General features: G+C 45.8%; 5 protein-coding genes across 8 annotated transcripts in view; 2 read left to right on the top strand and 3 right to left on the bottom strand.

The window, feature by feature from the left end:
- LOC126559226 (DNA-directed RNA polymerase II subunit RPB7) overlaps positions 1–20,691 on the bottom strand; it is a 240,333-nt gene that overhangs the window by 77,185 nt on the left and 142,457 nt on the right. The gene's annotated exons all lie outside the window — the stretch shown is intronic.
- LOC126557269 (ATP-dependent Clp protease ATP-binding subunit clpX-like, mitochondrial) overlaps positions 1–20,691 on the bottom strand; it is a 399,590-nt gene that overhangs the window by 351,404 nt on the left and 27,495 nt on the right. The gene's annotated exons all lie outside the window — the stretch shown is intronic.
- On the bottom strand, positions 1,089–20,433 carry LOC126557778 (cilia- and flagella-associated protein 298). 2 transcript variants are annotated; one of them, XM_050213658.1, is made up of 4 exons: positions 20,295–20,433; positions 19,821–20,215; positions 19,524–19,751; positions 1,089–1,227 (listed from the first exon to the last, which is right to left on the bottom strand). In XM_050213658.1, the coding sequence occupies exons 1-4, from the start codon at positions 20,431–20,433 to the stop codon at positions 1,114–1,116; spliced, it is 876 nt and encodes a 291-aa protein (XP_050069615.1). In that variant the 3' UTR covers positions 1,089–1,113. The 2 variants fall into 2 exon arrangements, with proteins under 2 accessions (XP_050069615.1, XP_050069614.1); XM_050213657.1 differs by lacking the exons at positions 19,524–19,751; positions 19,821–20,215; positions 20,295–20,433 and adding an exon at positions 2,722–4,222.
- Positions 10,571–13,142, top strand: LOC126557987 (uncharacterized). The gene is made up of 2 exons (XM_050213916.1): positions 10,571–11,946; positions 12,958–13,142. The coding sequence occupies exon 1, from the start codon at positions 10,581–10,583 to the stop codon at positions 11,934–11,936; it is 1,356 nt and encodes a 451-aa protein (XP_050069873.1). The 5' UTR covers positions 10,571–10,580; the 3' UTR covers positions 11,937–11,946; positions 12,958–13,142.
- LOC126558692 (protein tipE) overlaps positions 14,656–20,691 on the top strand; it is a 186,707-nt gene continuing 180,671 nt past the window's right edge. For 2 of the 3 annotated variants that reach the window (XM_050214743.1, XM_050214745.1), the window contains exons 1-4: positions 14,656–14,912; positions 14,994–15,363; positions 15,436–15,672; positions 16,765–16,820. In XM_050214743.1, coding sequence (XP_050070700.1) covers positions 14,696–14,912; positions 14,994–15,363; positions 15,436–15,672; positions 16,765–16,813 — 873 coding nt within the window. In that variant the 5' untranslated portion in view covers positions 14,656–14,695 and the 3' untranslated portion in view covers positions 16,814–16,820. Of the gene's footprint in view, positions 14,913–14,993; positions 15,364–15,435; positions 15,673–16,764; positions 16,821–18,470; positions 18,544–20,691 lie in introns of those variants that run through there. The other variant, XM_050214742.1, reaches the window with a different exon arrangement.

The raw sequence follows: 20,691 nt of genomic DNA, 5'->3' as shown, positions 1-20,691 counted from the left end.
ATTGGACTATTCTACATCATTGTGTCTGTGTGTGTGTGTGGGTTTATCTGTACTTATACAGTCCGCTGTGGCTTATTCATTCTAAGAATCTAGTTTGGTAAAAATCTATCAACAGTTCATGTTTGCTTGTTAGCTTGCTTGCTTTTATCATCATAATATCGAACAAACCGTGGGATTTGCAAAACCAAAAATTCATTATGCACCCAATTACATCTCTTTCTGTAACGCTCCATTGATAGCATTGATCTTTGTGTTGGTTGTTGTTGACCCGTCACCAACTACCCCATCTTCGAGCCAAAAGTGTGCGAAACATTTTTCGCTCCGTTTTTACACTCCAACGTACCATCATTGTTTCAGCAGGACATTTAAAAACTCATTTTCATCAAGCGAAAATTGATGCAAACGAAATTGTTCTTTGGCCCATGGTTTTTCTTCTTCTTCTTTTTGCCGCACAAAAGCCGGCTGTGCGCAGCAGAATCGTGCAATGGCTCTTTTTTTTTACATCTAAATTTAAAAAATATAAGCGAACAGCGAGAAATACCCTTGCGGAATGTAACACTTAATCCTGTCTGTCTGGCGTTATCTCTCGCGTTACGGCGTTACGAGTTTAGTGCATTTGTTCTCAATCCCTCTCTCACACACACATACGTGCTCTCTCTACGTCGAAACTCATGCCTGCACTACCTAACGCTTGAGGATGGCATGATTTGTTTTGAGATGTTACGACGACTCAAGCTGGCCATTAATAACCATGCGAAAAGATAAGTGTCCTGAATGGAGAGAGAGAGAGAGAGGGTGTCCGAAATGAGGCGCTTTATTTCTCCCCAAGGGTTTGTGCAGTTCTGGTTTCCTTGCATTTCTGTTAGCTGTGTCTGCTAGTAGCTGCTCGTTCGCGTTGTGCTCTTATTTGGTTTGCGTTGCATTGTCATCCCATTATGGTCATTAGCTAGATGCGCATGAATGATATAGTTTCTAGTTTAGTGGAATTTGGTTTGCCTTTGCAGCGTTTGCAGTGTGTCCGTCCGAGACAGACAGCTGTTGACAGCGCTCCGCCAGAAGTGTTTGCATCGTTTCGCCAGGTCCGACTTTAACAATCATAAGATAAGCAAATTCTTACTTAGTAAATTTAAACTTAACGTCCTCCAGACCGTGCACTTGACGTTTCAGACTGCGGCTATCGGACCAGGCGGTGTCGAGATACTGGTCGTCATCGTCTTGCTCAAGTTTCTGCAACAAAAAGGGAATAACATTTGCTTATGAAATGTTTATATGTTTATAAAAAAAAAAACAAAGACAGAAATGACAAAGGGAAAAAATTAAATAAATTGAACGTATAAGGGTATCAGGGGCTGTGTGAAAATAAAAGTTTAACTACATTAAAAATAAAGAACGAAAAAAAAATTGCAAACAGTTTTTTGATAGACACTTTTCAATTAAATCCTGGCTGGCGCCCATTCACAAAAACACACACACACACACTTACTGCTTCAAAATGTGAGGCACCAAAAGCCTTTGTCGTGAAAAATGCAATCGAGTTGGCGCACACCTTACACAATCGCGTGTCCCATATGGGGAGCCGGGTTGGCTCGCTTCCAATTCAATTGCTTATTCTTGGCCAAGTACCGTCAGTTTCGAAAATGATTACCGGAGCGATGTTCGCCAGCGCCAGTATCGAATTAAGCAACACCGACGACAACGGTGACATGCAAAATCAGCCCTGCGTTTGGGTGACTTTTGGCGCCAAAAATTGAATTAAAATCTACCTCCTCCTCCTCCTCCTCCTCCTCCTCCTACTCATGTTTCAAGCATTCCTCGCTATTCTCCGTCCCGCTAGCTTGTCGACACATTCGGTGCAGTGGTGCATGCAGTTGCAGGTATTCGTAGAATGAGGACGTGGAGCAAAGGAATATCCTTGCCCAGCGTATGTGGCACGTTAATTCTAGCCCCGGCGCCACACAGAACGACGGCACCAGTTGTGTGCAATCGATAATCGCTGAGCTAACCCATTGGCGACCGCTAATTTGACCTCCTACTTGCTGCCACTTCCTGTTTGCCTTACGTTTTTCGCGTAACCATTCGCTTTGATCGATGACACATTCTGCATCATGGCGATTGCTACTACTACTACTAACATTGCTGCTATTAGTGCTACGGTTAGCGCTACCGTCTACTACCACCGACAACATGATTTAAAATTCCAAAAGGCATGTGAACCGGATTTTTTGTTGTTGTTGTTGTTCCATACCGGGTGGTAACGTGCCGGTCGGAGAAAAGGATAGAGCCCACGTCAAACTGGCACAGCGCAATTATGCACCATAAAACAGCTGGCTGTGTTTAGCACAACGGTAGCAGAGACGGTAGCCGCTAACAGCTACGATCGTCCCAACCTATTAATGTTGGCACGGCGAGGTGAATTTACCGCCATCAACCATATTGAAACATTCCAAAACCAATACTGACAGGCCCAAGCCACTTCAGGCCACCCTACGAAGGCATTTGGAGTATTTTTATCTGCCCCATTTGCGAAACGGATGTGGACAGTTATTCGCATAAATTTAAGACCTGCAAAACATTTTAAGATGCGTCTGAAATGTGTTTTTTTTTTCTTTTCCAAAAATATAACCCCTAACAAAAAGCAAAACCAAAAAAAAAAACAGTAAGAAGAGCTCTGATAACAACGGAAATCAGCTGTCAGGTACGTTCGCCATTCAATTTACTAACCCTTGAAATGATGCCGAGTTCGAAAGCAAACCGCCATCGATGCTTTCGCGCGACATTTCGTCGGCCATCTTCACCTTCAGCTGATGGCCGAACGAGTTCAGGTCGGAGGTGGAGTTGGGCGTGATCGGTTTGGACGAACCGTTCGTGTTGGTGGTGGCGGTCGTGTTGGTGTTGTTGATGGAATTGGCAGTACCGTTCGGTAGTGGCTGGATCGGTGTCGTGGTCGTCGTATGCACATTGTCCTCGTCCATCGATTCCTGCTGCTGCTGTTGCTTTTCGTTGATGTGGTTTGCGGTCACTTCGACTTCGTTCTCGTTGTTGATCTTGTTATCGTTACCCTCGTCCGTCTCCTGCAGATCGTCCTCGCCGGCCTCATCCTCACCATTTTTATCGAGCAGGGCGGCCTCTTCATCCTCGTTAAAGATGACGAAGTACGCGAACGCAAGATAAATTACCGAGATGATAAAGGACGGTATCGGGATGGCCATGGCGTACACAAGATTTAGCGTGTTCTGCCACATGTCCAGATCGCTAATCACGAGCTCGGGATCAACGCGCGAATAGTAGCACGTAAAGTTCGTCCCGATCGTCCAATACTTTTTGGTCCAGATCGTACAGTTCAGCATCGGTGGATAGCCGCATCCCTTCACGTTCGGGTAGAGCCGTGCGCCCGTAAAGTACCATTCGGAGTTATTACCCATCAGCCCGGTCATTTCCTCCGGGTACTCGATGAACGCGTTTTCGTCGTCGATGATCGAGCTGATGAACCCGTTCTTCGCGTCACCGAAACCGTTCAGCCCGTTGCTGTTCTCCACCAGCATGTCCCCGTAGTCGTAATCGGCTCGAATGGCGCGCTCGAAGCGATTCAGCGCACTGCCGTACCGGCTGTTCGCACCGGCCGTGACGCTTCCGCCGATCGGCCGGGACGCTCCGTCGGAGGTGCTGATTGGCTGCCTGTTGCTAGCCGGATTGCTGTTGCCTACACTATTGGAACTACTAGCTACACTATTATCTCTACTATCCTCCCTACTAATGCTACTATCACCAGTGGTTTTTGTTGCAGCGATCGCCGTCGACTGGCCCGGCCGGCCGGCCGGCGACGTCAGGTGCGATGGGTCGGTGCCGGGCGTCGCATCCGTACCGGCGGCCTCCTTGGCGGCGGCGGCCGCTAACTGCGCTGCCGTCTTGTAATTGACGCGTATCTGCTGGCACTCGTAGATGTCCTTGGTGCAGCCTTCGCGACACGACGCCCAGGAGCAATTTTTGGCCCCGTACAGGTGCTCATTGTAGGCGGTCACGCACAGGGCCGGTGACTCATCGAACTGCATGAAAATGGTCTGGAATGCGGGCTCGATCACGAACGGTACCAGAAACAGGAAAGCGAACAGGCTAAAGGTGCCAAGCAGGATAAAGAAGGCGGTAGTATAGAACAGTGCCTTTTCGCGCAGTGTACGAGGGACGATTTCCTCATCCATATCTACTGCCTGCAGGACCGACTACGTTGCGGAGGTGGCTGATATTTTGCACTCGTGTTAAGGGTGTGGCCGAGTGTATGCGGATTGATAATGCAGTGTGATGTGCTGGTACCACACACTCGAATCGTGGATGAGCTTGCCGTCGCTTGATTTTACGCCTGAAGGCTATGCAATGCGTTTGTACGTGGTAAAACGACACACTTGTTGCCAAACTTTTCGCACCCAACTATCACTGGCTGGTGCCGGGAAGGAGGGCAACCACAACACTACGCAGACACTACCGGCTGTTGTGAGCTAACCGGCCCCCTTATGGAACCATCCATTATTCATCCACGATCGGTACGGATCGGTAACGGTTCACCGATAATAAGCTGCAGCAGTCTTTCCTCTTCGTTAAATACTAAACCGATTTCTTACGCAAACCAGAAACATGCCCGGGTTCTCACGAATCACATTGCTCACCACTACTATCGTGTGTGTGTGTGTGTGCCGGTATTGTGCCCGTGTTTATTGCACCCATCTGACCGGGGGCGAGTTATTATGCCAGGATGTCGCGTCAGATGGCATGTGCGTTTCGTTCCGTGTTTCGTGCAACCAAGGCGAACCAAGGCAAGAATGGTTCGAAGGCGATGGCGCGGGTTGTCGCAAGAAAGGACTGAAAACTAAATAAAACACTTTAGGAAACGGCAAACGAAAAATGGACGGGGGATAAAAAAAAACGAAACGAAAAGAAGTTTGGTGCGGTGCGAATTTTCCTTCCCCACTGGGCCTGGTGCTGCCCCGGACGAGATGGAAGACCGCTGCGTAGCTGTAACTGAAGCAAAACGGTCGCTTGACGTTTATTATGCTTCGGTCGGTCGGCTGGCGGTGACCTCGCGCGTGTTCGTGTGGTAGTTGTTGTTGATTCTGGCTGGATATTTTTGCAGTAATGTCACTACTGTTCGTTCTCGGGCACCCGTGCTCGCCGGATGGTTGGCACCACATCCATCTACCACACTATATTTATCTACACGCGCGCACGCACACATACACACGTAAACCGGTGCTGGATAGTGGCAGAAGAGTTAGTGTACCGTAGTATACCAACGTACACAGCCACACATACAAACACAAACACTCACGCTCGACCTAGCCACTGACGGCACACTACGGTGAGCAAGTAGAACACTGGCACTGCTGGCGCTACTTATTGCTCCACCACGGTTGGCCACTGTCGGTGTTCCTCGCTTGCTTCGCACCCTACGAAGGACTCGCCAAACGCCGAGGAACACCAATCGAACGCCAGGAGATGCAGTACGAAGTGTATGCGTGTCTTTGTTCTTTGCATAGCGTTTAGCGTCCGCTACCACACTTTGAATCCTGGAATGGTTTTCACTGTTTCACTTTATCCTTTACGATTCGCCTGCCTGTCTGCTGCTGCTTCTGCTGCTCTGCTGCCGGCCCATCACACACTCGTTCGCCCGCTCGGTCGGCTTTACATAACTATTGCATGTGTTTCACTGTGATTTTGAATTATAAATAATTTTATTTATCTGTTCTTTTTTTTTTGTCTTATTCTCTCACTACACGGTGTGGTGCCCCGAAGGTTTAGGTGAAGTCATTCGGTAGCGAACCGTATCATTTCCATGCTTCCGCATTTATTGATTTAGAAACAAACAAAAAAAAAAGAAACCGCCCCGGTGGCCAGAAAACTTGATACGGCCGCTCATAATCATACACGCTCGCTCGCAGAGACAAACATTGGCACGCACGTGGTTTTATGTACACTGGATGTGTGTGGATGTCTCTCCTATTTTTTTTTTTTTGTTGTTTATATCAACCATGATGTCGATATCCCGATGAGACACACAACAACAACAAAAAACCAGGGGAAAAAATGAAAGAAAATGGAACCGAATCTCTTCGTCCTTCAAGTATACACTTTAAATTATTAACAACCTCTTTATCCTCAGCCCATCAACAATGTGTGTGCGTGTGTGTGTGTGTTCGAGCAAGTGTGTGACGGTTCATGATGATCAAACACACGGCGTACACGCAAAAGGATGGTTGCGTGAGTGATTCTAAGTACGTATCGAAAATCGACGCTGCCCATCGTATCCGATTTCGGGAGCCGTGGGGACGCACGAACCAGCTCGTCTTCAATTACCCAGTATCTCGATGGAGACGATGACATTTGAACCGTTCGGTGAAGGGATGGCGAGTTCAGTCCTTGAATGTCCTCGCAACGGCCATTTTTACTGCATTGTGTCCTTGCTAAATAAACTCATGGAAAGCTGAATTTCCTTACATTTGGTTTATTTTACAAGTCAAGCTAGCGCGAAAGCTCAGTGGCATTAAGAGGTACTGGAAGGTCCTTGTGTTTTGATGTAGAGTTTTTGCCCAACATGCCTCACCACTACGGTGTATGTGTGTGTGTGTGTGTATATCGAACGTCACAAACATGCAACTTCTGGAGGTTAATCCAATCGTGCACGTTTTCCAGAGCATTTCCCATACAAGCATCCCGTCAACCCGAGAGCTTCGATGCAATGAACAGTAGTACAGCAAAAGTTTGCTACACCCATAAGTGAGGGTCTTTGACAAATTATGTCCCCCCCCCCCCCCCTCGACGCCCCGCATCAGCATACATCCGATTGCGTGCTAAGCAAACTATTGCAGAATGTTACCGAGCCAATGTCCGCACCGTGGTGATTGGTTTTTCTTTCTGCAAAGTTTAAAAAAGGTTAAAAGGAGCTCGTGCTGGTGTGAGGTCCCGACCAACCGGTGCCACCACCGGTAGCGCGTGTGGGTTGAGGCGACTTTGCATTACATCAAAATGACGTTTTAGCATGAAAAGGCAAACCCTCTCCCCGGCCGCCTAGGAGTGACACAATCTAATACTCCTTCCATCGACCTGCCACCGTACCGATGACCGATTCTCCGGTAGGAGCACACAATGGGAGGCAGGTAAGAGGTTCAACAGCTTAGAAGAAAAGAAGCACACACTAGTTCCTGCCTCTTGTTTCGAGGTTCGTTTTTGCAAATCCGACCGATGGTGGATCGACGCAAAGCAAGACAAAAATTGATTTTTCACCAACTCTTGCTTTCTTCCTCGGCACTATATCCTGGGCCTTGTTACCAGCCATGAATTGGACACATGAATTATTTCACTCAAGAGATCCGAACCTAAACTTTAACAAATCCACGTAATAGACTATTTCACGAAACCTTTCCCATCGGTGTATGCGTTTCTTCTGATGTGGTAGACACAAATCGACAGAACTTAAGGCGACGGTAGTTGCCTGCCTTGAAGGATACTGGCCAACACACACACACACAAACACACAGAGAGAGCATTGCCGTGATTTCTTTTCATTATTACGCGTAACACATTAGCTTAGCAATGATAACAATTGAACCGTTTCTTATTCGGTCCACTGCAAAAGGGTGAAACGCAAAACAAAAGCCACATCACATCGCTGGCTGAGGGTGAATGAAAATCCCAGGACAGGACCTTTCCATACCGTTCCGTCCGTCAAGTGCCTGTTTGCTATGCGAACGAGCGTGCATGTGTCTATGTGCGTGTGCGGAGCTGTACCGTACACGGGGCTTAACGATTGATGCAGTACAGCACCGTGTGCCACCAACAAACCAACCTCACAGCGCGCTGCCATTTGGAAACCTTTACTCCAAGCGCCCGCTCAGCTGCTGTTCATTGCAGACCAAATGTCCCCACTATTGCATGGCTGCAACTATGTACAACTGATTAAACAAGAAAACTAAAGTTTCCCTAAACACATAGCTTATGGATATTATCACATTTGAACGTTCTCCGCGTACTGAACTGAGCGACTGACCCCTGCTAGTACGTCATGGTAGGTTCGTGCTCTGGAAAAAAAACGGCACCACCAATCTCAGGACGGCATGCTCAGTTCAGTCTCGAGCTCAAACGGGCAGGATGTACTCTCCCGCAGTACCGTATCGTAAGCGCTCTCCCGAAAGCTTCCTGTTGAGCTCGGTTTGACAGGACACGCAAAAAAAGGACTCGCGAACAACAACAAAGACTGTGGAAAACTGTTTTTCACTCGGTGAAGGATTGACAGTTGTGTGCAATTTCGCGTGCAATTGCTGGCGGTTTAACGGAGCAAATAGTTTCAAAATACAAACCGTTTTGTTATGCTTGCACTTGGGAATAATGATTTTTAACTTAATTTTCCATTGATTGTGAATTTGGTTTTATTTTGCATATAATTGCACGCACTGTTCCAATAATATCTTCCCAGTGAAAAGTAAACCACCAGGCGGCTCCATCGAAATCCTTTGAAACGTAATGAGTGTTGAGTAGGATTATGAGCATCAAAAATGTTTTACTGGTAACAACTTATTACACCACGGATAAGTGTAAAGTTACAATTCCAACAACAAAAAAAAAAAAAAGGATGAATATTTCAGTCTCCAAACCATATCTTTTCGTACAACTCAAAGAGGAGTGTCGTGCTGCTGCCAAACATTTGCCAGGCAAACGTGCGAATGCATGCGGGCGCGAGCTTTTTCGTCACGAGCCTGCGCAGCACCGACGAATCCACCATTCGGCCGCCGGAAGAACATTCGAGTGAGAAAAATTTGGCTCATTTGCTCGTGACGGCAATTTCATTCACTGGCTAGATGACGAACGAAGCGCGTGCGATAGGACTTCGTCATCGTTCCAGCCCAGCAGTGTAGTTGGAGGATTGGGAAATCGAGCCGAAATGTAATTGGACAACTAAGTTTTCAGCTTCATTTGAATGTGCAGTAATACAGGAACCGATACCCGGGGTAGTTTAACACAAAGGTGGAATCATGAGTTGGTTGGAAACTGTTTCAATGTTTCCTGCATCGTTTCAGCAAGTCACTGATTCCTGCCCGAGAGTTTGTGCGCGTGTGTGTGTGTGTGTGTGTGTGTGTGTGTGTGTGTGTGTGTGTGTGTGTGTGTGTGTGTGTGTGTGTGTGTGTGTGTGTGTGTGTGTGTGTGTGTGTGTGTGTGTGTGTGTGTGTGTGTGTGTGTGTGTGTGTGTATGTGTTTGTGTGAATGTGTGCTTTAAGGTCTTGCAAACGTGTGGCAGAAAGAAAGAAATTTTTGCTGCTTGATGAAAACTAGTTCATAAGGCTGTTCTCTAACAAAACTACCACATGCCTGCCTGAAGCATTGCTCACTTTCCTTTTAATCAGAGCCATTGAGCCAACCAAACTCAAGCTGCAGCAGCTTTACTTGTGTGAAACGAAAATTGATTTTTCTCGTCCTTTCCCAGTGCATAGCCAATCGATTGAAGGAATTCGCGTTTACTACAAACTTTAACGCAGACGAATAAGGATTGCAGTAAAGCTGAATGTGTTTTTAAACGACAAAGAAACAAGAAGCATGTACAGGACACATGGTTGAAAAGTTATAGTTGGAAAAAAAAGAATGGATATGCCCGCACGGTCAACAAGGAGCACCATGAACTAGAAAGAGTGGTTTCATAGAGAGCGAGAGCGATATATTGGATGAACAGACAAGTGTGTGTGTGTGACACAAACAGTGAAAGAAAAGGAAATTCTGTGCTGTAGCAGCGGGAGGGAGGTGTAATCGTTTGATAAAGAGAGAGAGAAAAAGCGGCAAAGAGTGGGACTTAAACCGTGAACCATCAGCACTAAACGAGCGGTGAGGGAACGGGACGCACGAGCCCAAAATACTGCAGTGGTTGTTCGCTAGTGCAGCCGTACCGATCGAGCCATAGTTTTCCCATTGTGACAGACGCTTTCGCCTAGTGTGAAAAGCCGTGAACTGCTGCTGCTGCTTGCTGGTTCGGCCGACACAGGCGGTCCGATGTCTGGGAATAGATAGCACCACTGAAGACGGTCGGAACAAGGTAACGAAACTATTGCTATATGAATTGGGTCAGGTTAATGGTCTCTGGGCAATTTTAATTAAGACGAACATAAATGCTTTGACACCTGCATGACAAAGGAAAAGAATAAATACTGTTTTTTCATTGAAAAACTAATCATTGATGAGATAGAAATTTAATTTTTGTCGAAGCAAGTTGTTTCATGAAGCAATTCCATGTTTAATAAAGTAAGGCCACAGCTTAGGGACAATCATTAGTGTCACATCTTTTACCAGTTGCCTGCAGTGGTTCATTTACCAGTTGCCTGCATGCCACTGTAAGGGAGTTTGTTGAGATTAATTTTAATCAACACTACTAAACTTCATTTCTTCTATTTTACTCGTGTGCATAGTTCTGTGCACATTAGTGTAGGTTCAAAAGTAAAAGCATTACCTTATTTAGGATAAGTGACTGAAAGGTGTTGTACATACATTGGAGACTTCGTCCACCTGCTCTGCCCAGTGTTGAGTAACTTGCCCGAGGAGCAAAGGTCGTAACGATGGGCAAGAAAAAACCAATCCCGGAGGAAGACTTGATCATACCGCCGCAGGATACGCGCATCTGCGGCGTTATCTGCGTTTGTCAGCTGACGTTCGTGCTGAGCACGGTCGCGATCGTCTATCTGACCGTCGCCATCTATATGCCGTCGTCGCGCGCGTTCAAGAGCGGCATCGATGAGACGCCGGTCATGTGCACAACGACCCGAGCCCTCAACCAGGATGCGTGCGAATGGGGCTCGTGCGGTGAGTGGTGCCTCAGCAAAACGTCCGGCGCGTGCATCCAGATCTACGTGCACCTGCGCATGAACGGCAGCAGCTTACTGTTTACGAACTGTACCAATTCGGCGAACAAAACATGCTACGGTATCGATCAGGAGAATGCGAAAAAGTCACGCTGCATTGCGGACGAGTGCAAGAATCTGACCGGTACGTTCAACTGCAGCACCGGAATGTGCATCAACATTACCGATGCGTTCGAGTGCGTGTTCAAGAACACGGATCCACCGCTCAAGTGTTCCGGACGGCGGGGCAAGATCACCTGCATCGACATAACCGGGCTCTTCTCGTGCAACCGGGGAACATGTCGAAAGATAAGAACTCCATATAATTGCGATCGTCGTTGCGTCGATATACCGACCAGAAACAAGAACATGATCTTATTAAGTGGAGATAAAGTTTATCTTTCGCAATGTTCGAGCGCTATAGACATGGAAACGAAGCAGGAGGTGTGGAACGAGGCGGAGGACAAGGTGATCATGTCGTCGTGCTACAACATCCAGAACACGTCGCTCGGCATCGAGGCAATCGATTGCGTCAATGGGTCGGTGCTGGAGAAAACCGAGCTAACCGATCTGACCAACTTCACCTATCTGAGCTACCTGCACTACGCCGTTTCGAAACCGATCAAGGTGATTGCACCGCAGGAGCAAGATCTCACGCTATCGAACGAAAGCCGGCTGATGATCAATCTCGAAGGATGCGTCAACACGTTGCAGGACGAGTGCAAGGAGTTTCTGAAGGAGTTCGGCAAGGATGGGACCGATCATAATGCTCGGGCACGGTTCCCGTGCTACTACTCCAAGAGCAAGATGCAGCAGGTGGTGGCACGGTTCAGTTTGGAAACGACCTACCGCCAGTTTGTCGTTGGCTTCTTCGTGCCGACGATACTGTTTGCCGTCTCCTGTCTGACGCTGATCTTCTGCCAGCGCACCATACACGTCGGGGATGATGCGAAGATGCGCTTCGTTGGTTGTGCTAATAAGAACCCGGTTGTGGCCAACGGGGGCGCCAAGAATCAAGACAAAGCCAACTCCGGTGACGGCGGTGGAGGTGGAGACTCCGTTATGGCTCTCTGAGATCCATCACGTAAGGCGTTGCGATTCATACTTTCATGCTACCCTTTCATATTAGTATCCCCCCCCAAAAAAAAAAAGCAAATTTAAAAGCAATCCGTATGTTCCCCTTCTTTGTACGGTCTATCTCTCTTTCTACAACTTCCTCGGTTTTTTTTAAATTTCCATTTTTGTTTTGTTGATGTACGAAACTTGCCTGCATTTGTTTGTTAGTTAGTTAACTTTATTTCCTAGCGCAAAAGCCTTTGCCGATCCGATGGAAATGCAAAGTTTTCCATCCACTCTCTTTGCTCTAAACCTCAGCTGATATTATTCGCACGTTCCTCTCTAGGAACTAGGAAGGGACAAAAAAAAAAAAAGGGTAGCCACAGCTAATGTCGCCCAGCTCCACTTCAACGTTCAGCCAGCCAACGGAAAGTAGCACCTCCTCCACCTCCGTCAACGGAAGCATGTTTGTGCGTGTGTGTGTGCGTGTGCGTAATAAGTGTGTTCGCAACGGGCGGGAGAATTTGCTGTCTACCAATGGTCAATATATCGACACGATTAGCACTGTTGTCTAGCAGGGGCTACCTTTATGTTTCCGGGCACGTCCAGCGCTAAGGTTCGGTTGCCGTCAGCATTACTATGCGTGGCCCCTTACTGCCAGGACGCACGTTTGAAGCCACTTCAATTAGTTGAAAGTGTTGCCAGTTGCAACAGTAAACTCTCCCGTTCGTTACGTCACGTTTATATCCCCCGGAGGGCTTCTTTTCGTTCTGTGTGGTGTTCTCTATGGCTAACGGCGGTGCTAGCTGGTGATGATGTCATTTATGTTACAGTGCGCTACCCTTTTTTTTCTCTCTCTCTCTCTCTCTCACTCTCTTCATTTTGTGTGTTTCATCAGTATACCACATAAAGTATACATACTTTGCATCAAACCTATTCGTTAACTCACTTTCTAGTTTGTATGTCCGTTGTCGATCGTCAGCGTGGACTAATTGATCGTTTTGTGTTTTGTTTCCACTGTTTGCTCCTTTCGTTACAGGCATTCCTCTCCTGCAAGAAGATAGTCCAGTTCATCAATCGGGTGTGTTTTCTCTACACTAAACCGTTTCCGGCCAGAGTGATAATCGGTATTCTTCAGTCTATCGTCTCCCTCCCCTGCCTGAGAGCCTAATTATGTCTACGATCCCGTTGTTATACGTACACGAGTTCTTTCCGTAACGATCTGTTTTGCAACAGTATGCTTGTATGTATGCCGCAATAATTCGCAAATACCGGTGTTAGTTTGCGCTAGCGCACATTTTGTGGAATAAAAAACAAAAAAAAGCTCTGCTATCTACAACCTAAGGTGCACCAAACACGCAAACGCCAGTTGCAGAAAATCTTAACAAAACACCAAGTGCTGCACAATTCACAAAGTACACCGTTTCGGTTACTACGGCAACGTCGCTTAAACCATAGCATGTTGATGGACACAGCGCGATAAATGCACCGACAATACGAACATCTTCGAACGGAACCGGCCAGTACAGTGGTACTCGTGCGATCTACGAGCCGGATTTTGGATATGAGAAGGTTGTTGTAAACCCGCCTGGTTGTAGTTGCAAACACTGGATAAGCGCTACACACGCATGGGCCAGCGGATGACATACTGAAAACTTCTCTCCCACACTACCCACTCCTTCGTCGATTCCCCTCACCTTCCTGTTATATTGTTAAGTAATGTGTAATTTAAAGCAAAAACAAAGAACTTGAAATAATTGGTTAACAATTGTTCAGCTTTCTGATGCATCGATATGCCTTGTGTGTTAGCACGCGCCGTAGAGTACGTTCGAGTTTGTAACGAGAAATCGAAGTAGGCAAGAGCGAGAGATAGAGAGAGAAAGAGAGAAAACTGCATCCATCTCTAGCAGGAACAGAAAGTGCATCGAGAGGTATGAGCAAACCGTTTAGTGATATTTTCATTGTCAACCAAAAAAATCCTGTAAATTGATGACGAGCGAGATACCGTACGGACGTACGCGCGACCAACGGCGGACACCGCCAACGTCCGGATTTTGTAGCAGTGGCAGGAACATCCGTGCATCGTGTACTTTCGCCATTGGCTAGGCTGGAAATTGGCCACGGGTGCACCGTAAACGGCAGCCGTGGCGTAGGAAATCATCGCAGAGAGCACCAAACGCTGGATCATCGAAAATGGAGATTGAGGCTTGAAGGGCTCACTCCGCACCAAGATAGAGGAATGCGTGTGACCGTATTAGCAAGCAGCGAACGCAGAATGGTACACATTCGCTGAACATATAGTACAGTATAGTAGAATCAAACGTAAGACACAAATAGGCAAACTACTACCAAACACTAGAGCACTGCAATTGGGTACGCTTGCAGTACGAAAATCAACCTTGTCCAACGGCGCACGGCACAAGCGAGATATACTGCGGTTGGTGTCAGTGGTGTGATCGTTTAGCAGATTATCGAACCGACACGTAATACCAAACACAACTTAAGTAACATTTTTCACCTTTACATTACATCCGGCAGCCGGTAGGAACTACCGATTAGTAGCCGTTAAGTCCACTAGTAAGAAAATACGCTTGACAAAAAGCTAGGCTGCCAATGACAACTTAATATTACGCGGAAGTACACTTCAGCATTCGGAAAATCGCTGAAGCACCACAAAACCTGGCGAGTGCAGGAGTCAGCGTCAGATATCAGTAACTAGACCATTCACCTGCACACGGTGGCAGTTTGTCTTAGCCGGCAATACAAGCTAGATCAGCATGCGGTCCATCAACGATATCCGAGGGTCCTCGTCGACCCTTTCGGGAGCGCCAAGCTTAACCATGAGCAAACCAAGCCTGAACAACAGCAAGGCGAGTCTCACACACAGCAGGCAAAGTATCACCGACTCGAACCGGGAAGGTAGGCCACCTACCCGCGAGGAGCTCATTGCGGAGTTTCTGGATAAGGCAAAGTTCTACACATCGCTTTGCCTGGGTAAGTAGCCTTCCCTCACGCGTCAACGGAAGATGTAGGGAAAATTATTACAACTTTCTCCCACCGTTCTACTCTCTACAGGCACAACAGCTATCCTATCTGTATTTGCATTTCTCTTTCTGATACCGTTTGTGGTGGATCCCGCCATATCGACGATTGTGGCCGACTATGACCCTATACCGGTGACGTGCGTCGTGACGGACCACGTGTACGCGGAAGGGATGCGTAACTGTACCTGGAGCTCGTGCCGGGAGGGCTGCACGACCGCTGCCATACGGTGTCATCAGCTGTTGGTCAACTACACCAAAATAGCGTTTCACGAGTGGCACAAGCATCCGCGAGATCTCGACAGCATCGAGTGGGACGTTATGGATACGAAATTTCTCGTCAACACCGAGGGCTGCGGGTATCCACCACGAGTGAATTGTACGGAATTTGCAAAACAGTACGGGTAGGTACATCACGCTGGGTTACGCGTTTGCTGGCAAGTGGTAATTGAATGGTAAACCTCTTCTTACAACAGCTACTCCCATGTCGGTGAGCCGTTTCCTTGCTACTACAGTCGTGCCTACCCAGAAATAGTAGTCGCTCGCTACTCCTGGGATGACAATCTGAAGCACCTGATACTATCGCTGATCATACCGAACGTATTGTTCGCCGTGTCAATCGGTGTGCTGAGCTACTGGTATTGTCCTTGCTGTGATAAAGCCTGCCACAAGTCGCCTCGGGTCTACGCGGAGAAGTATCCTACGAAAGAGAAGTAAGTCTCTGACTGCACGGTTTACATTTAGTGTCCGGCGTTCCGCTCCGCCTTTGTGCATCTGAACAAAGTGGACGAATTCCATATCCCAACCCCTCAAAACGGAACACACATCAGTCTAGCATCATTAAGTATACACACATCAACACATACACACCTGCGCTGCCTTCAGTTAGTGACACCAACTTAGGAACTTAGGGGTATCGGGCTTACTCTCACACTGCCTCCATTTTCACTAGCAAGCACCCGAATCGAACACCACATGTTTTGTGCGTTTCCATCAATCGTTCGGAATGTCCGATTGTTCTGAAAATTTGCACAATAAAAACACCAAACTTTCACAGTGCTCACCATCTAAAAACAGTTTCTTTAACTCTCGCCATAGCTCCCTCGATGTATGTGTGCGCAAACGCGTTTGTGTGTTAATAAATTAAGTATTTGTTTTATGATTTACACTCTCTTTCTCACTCTATTTCGCTCTGTGTCTTTCACTCTCTATCTCTGTCTGTACTGATATTGATATTCACAATTCCTTCAAGTTTCTTTGCTCTCTTCTATCGCCTTTACGTTTTTTTGTCACTACTAATGTACTATTTGTGATGTATCTTTGGCAAAAATGAACACACACTGCACACACACACACACACACACACCTTTTTTTAATTCAAAACTTAACTACTGTAACGGAAAAGTTTGATAATTGTTGTTGGGACATAATGCTTCAACAGTATTTTGAATTGTTTTTGAATTATTAGATGTTTTTGCCAAACTTTCCTACAAAGAGACGATCGTATAGCTCTTTGCTGGAGACTGTGTTAAATTTAATTGTGCCTAAGTATCGAAGAAAAGGACACAACTCACTGTCAAAAAACACACATTCACACAAGACAGCTCACCTAATCGTTTTTTTATCTTTTCAACTCCCTGTCTCATTCGAAGTATGTTTTTAGGTCCGTTTTCGTTTTGTTGTTTTTTGTTTTTTCTTACAGCAAGTATTTATCATATTTTTGTTTGCTTTTACTACCAATTCGCACATCTGGACCTCGTTGATGATGCTCATAAGTGCTTCTTCTTTTTCCCTGTATTTTATAGCAAACTTCTATGCCGTAGTGACGATGAGGAAGACGAACTAGACTACTGAAATAAAAAAAGCACACACACCAAACACACTGAAACACACAACACACATTTTACAATTTTCACCACCCGCAGCGGATTTTTGCGTTTTTGATAGTGATACAAACATTCTCACAGTATATTTTAACGTCTTGTTAGCGATAATCGTTCCAAAACAGTTTGGTCGACTTTGTGGTTTGTTTTTCCTTAGTTTTTTTTTTCTTCATTTCTTTAAACACCTCTTGATCAACTCCGTAGTGCGGAGTTTGAGTTTTTTTTTATAAGTTTTTCTGTTCCTTTTGACTGATGGTATACATACCTTCGATGACCATGTCTCGATGAGCAGCGGCACACGAGCCTGTTGTAGGCATCCATCGACTTACTTAGTGATGGTATTGCATACATCAGCCAAATCAACAGGACAACGGAATCGTTCAAAAAGCTAGTAAATAAGTTACAATAGCCCAAGTTATCATACTTTGCCAACTATATTGCTTTCACGTTCTTTTCAACCATTTCCATGTGCATGAGGGGATACCGCCCAGTTTATTGTCAGTCCGCTTACTATACGTTCGATCTCGTTACTGATGATAAACAATATTTGCATAAAGTATATTAATATATACCATAGCTTTACATCGCTTAGCGAGGCTGCTGCACACACTAGGGCTAAAGAAATCACGGGGAACAGAGTGCAATAATTTTCCCAAGCAAAAAATCATCCAAATGCATCAACATTCGGTATCGCATGTACCAGCCGTCAGCCAGGTTTGCTTCCCGGTGTAGCGACCGCATGTGGAGCTGCATCTGCGCTGCTTAAGATATCTTTTAACCGGCACAATCTTACTAGCTGTTAATTACATGTGTAACAAAAACATTAAAACGAAATTTGGCAGTTCGTGTAAATATTGTACAAAGTCATGTACAAATTACATACTTAAATTAACGATCCACATGCCCACGGTCCGCATTGCTTTCCGAACCACGTGTACATATATTTTATCGCAAAATGAAACCCGCGGCTCAATGCGAAGCTTGTGCACTGCTATTTCTTCTTGTCCAAAGAGAGTAGGAATATTTGGGTTGCGTTAAGCAGTAGCGTGTATAATTTAGTCTGTGATAAGAATTACTGAATCGATCGTCGTATCAACCCAATGCCCAACAGCGTAACGAACAACCATCCAAAAGCACCAAAGAGCTGCTTTTGTGAACACAAGGAAGGCGCTATAGTATTACATGCTTCCGAATAACTCGCTTGACTAGGAGCCAATTTACTTTACTACTCTCCTGCTTATACTTACTCACAGGCCTCACAATGTTTGCAAGTTGGTCGATTTATGACTCTCTGTATCTGTTTCGAAAGCTTGAATAATTTATACCGTTTTTTTTTCCCTCAAGATAGTTTAAATCTGATGTTCTAGAACGATACACGGCGTTAGCGTGCTGCTCTCTAATACATACGTTTTTCGTTTCCTTTCAATCACCACCAACTGTACACAACTCTCTTCCCGATATATCCTAACCAACCGTGGAACAACCGTCTATTGTCCCGATCCATAAAATCTATCAACCGACCAAAATACAACCATGTACTACACATAATCCTACACGTATATAATCTACCACCACAACCACAAAAAAAACATTTTCCAACAAAACTTGCTAACGCGATGCAACGAAAGGAAAGAGTCGTGGAAAATTGAGTATCCGCAGGAGTTCATCAACAAAATGTGAGAATTGCGGCTAGTGCATCGAATTGCGCGCGAATCACGTCTGTCAAACGCTTCCCCTCGAAGGACACAAATTGCGGCTTCAAATGCATCATCTGTACCAGCGGGGAATCAACAAAATCATCGTGCATCGCGTTTTGTAGAACACACATCGTTAGCATAAAGTGTTAAGTTTACATTACTTATTTCGATTCGGCAGAAACAAAAAAACGAAATTCACACAATTGTTGAACGTCATTACTAGGCTAGGAGATATGACAGCAGCTGACGCTGCCAGAATTAGCTGCGGATAGTATTTTTACGGCGAATGTTTCTATTTTATGTTACAAACACAACAGGCACCTGCATTGAAAAAAAAACACACACACACACACACACACTTCCTCTCATGGCAGTTTTTATCCTTCTCACGTTAGTTGTTATTGTATTCGATACGAAAAACTGTTCAACCCGTGACGCCCCAATAGAGGACTCTCTCAACACAACAAAACGGCAGACGCACGTCCGAGCGCGCGGAGTAAGACGAAGCTAATTTTGATATTTTTTTTAACAGCTTCAGAATCAGAGCTCGCGAGAAAAATGACAGAAAAAAGATACAATGGTTAAAATCAATACTATCAACCAACAAAAAAAAAGTAACTTAAAAAAAAGCTAAACCAGCTTAATCATTACAAAGTACGTCAGACAACTCTTACGCGAAAATTACGCAAGTGAGTTTGAAATGCTTTATCGAGATCAATCTTTGATATAAAAACCTAGCACATCTAAAAACTTTGTACATTTTTGAAATAAAACCTAATATATTTATGAAATATAGAGCAATGCTTGAAAGACAGAAAAGGATTCAGATCTATCAAGACTTTTGCGTTGGCAATATGATGACATAGCGTGTGCGTTGTTAAACGTGTAATGCAGGTCTTCCTTTTACGATTAACAACCTTCCTAAGGTCATGCCCAATTTAGGAATAAATATAATTATAGTACATGCATTTTTACTCCACTCACCTTCAACTCCTCCTGACGGCGATAGGCATGCAGCATCATTTGCTTTTTCGCATCTTCCGAAATGACCGGTTCACGACCCGGTGCGCCCTCGTTCAGCTTTGCCAGCTTTACAATGATTTTAGTTTTCTCATTCGAGCCAACTATTTCGCCGAGGTTTTTGTCGCTTGGCATCGCTTTTCCCGCGAACCATAGCTGAACCTTAGCCGGTTCTATTACCTCCAGAGAAGCCTGCATTGAACGAAGTGAGCTCATTGTTAGACAGCTCCCTAGATGGTTGGAAACGTGACATGAACTTGCCTGCGTGCCGCTTAAATCTTCCGTGTTGCTAAACTCCATCCGGATCGGATCGTGCGGTGGAAGTTGCATCGGATAAACGATGGTAACGGCTCCACGTAACAAATCCAGCGCATCCTGCACAATGCGCTGCGAGAGAGTTTTATTCTCGGTGACGAGTTTCTTTGAAATCATGGCCTTTGCATCTTCAATAGCGTTAGTTAATACGTCGCCCATCTTTGGCTGTGGTTGTCTGCCATTCCGGCGGCCGACGGGATCACGATTGAAACGCCACCCTCCGGACGGAATGCACTGGTCGGCCCATTCGTCTACGAGATGCAACTCTTCGACTTGCTCATCCGTCAGGCCAAGCATGTCCGGTGGTAACATAGTGCCATGTTTGGCCAATTCTTCAATTTCTGAATAGTGATCGGAAAAAACTGTTTCTATCTTCCATTGCGTACAATAAGGATACGTATTCTTTGCTCGTGCACTTACCAGAGCATACCCGACTAACTTTGAGACGCCCGTTGTAAATTGTTACCAAATCGTAGGACAGCTGCTCGATCCCAATGGCTGTAGATGTTTCGTACAGAAACTGGGACTCATCACCACGCTTTACATGAAGAAACACCATTTTGCGACGTTTTTTTCTTTCCTAACACCGACTCTAGGACACTTGCTTTCTCTTGAGGTTACAATGTTCTGATCCGTTTTGCAAGTACGCTGTGCGAACGTATGGAACTTGTCAAAGTTGGTGACTATAGCAACAATAAACAACGGCATACCCCGCAAGAAACCGTTGCTAAGGTTATAATAGCACGAAGGACTCGATCGATGCGTTTTGCCGTGTACACCAATACAATCAAAACATTACTGCTGTTGGCCAGGGAAT

The sequence above is a fragment of the Anopheles maculipalpis genome, chromosome 2RL, assembly GCF_943734695.1.
Source record: "Anopheles maculipalpis chromosome 2RL, idAnoMacuDA_375_x, whole genome shotgun sequence".
NCBI classification, from domain to species: Eukaryota; Metazoa; Arthropoda; class Insecta; order Diptera; family Culicidae; genus Anopheles; species Anopheles maculipalpis.
Note: the sequence above shows the minus strand (reverse complement) of the source record. Positions and strands in the feature narration are given on the sequence as shown.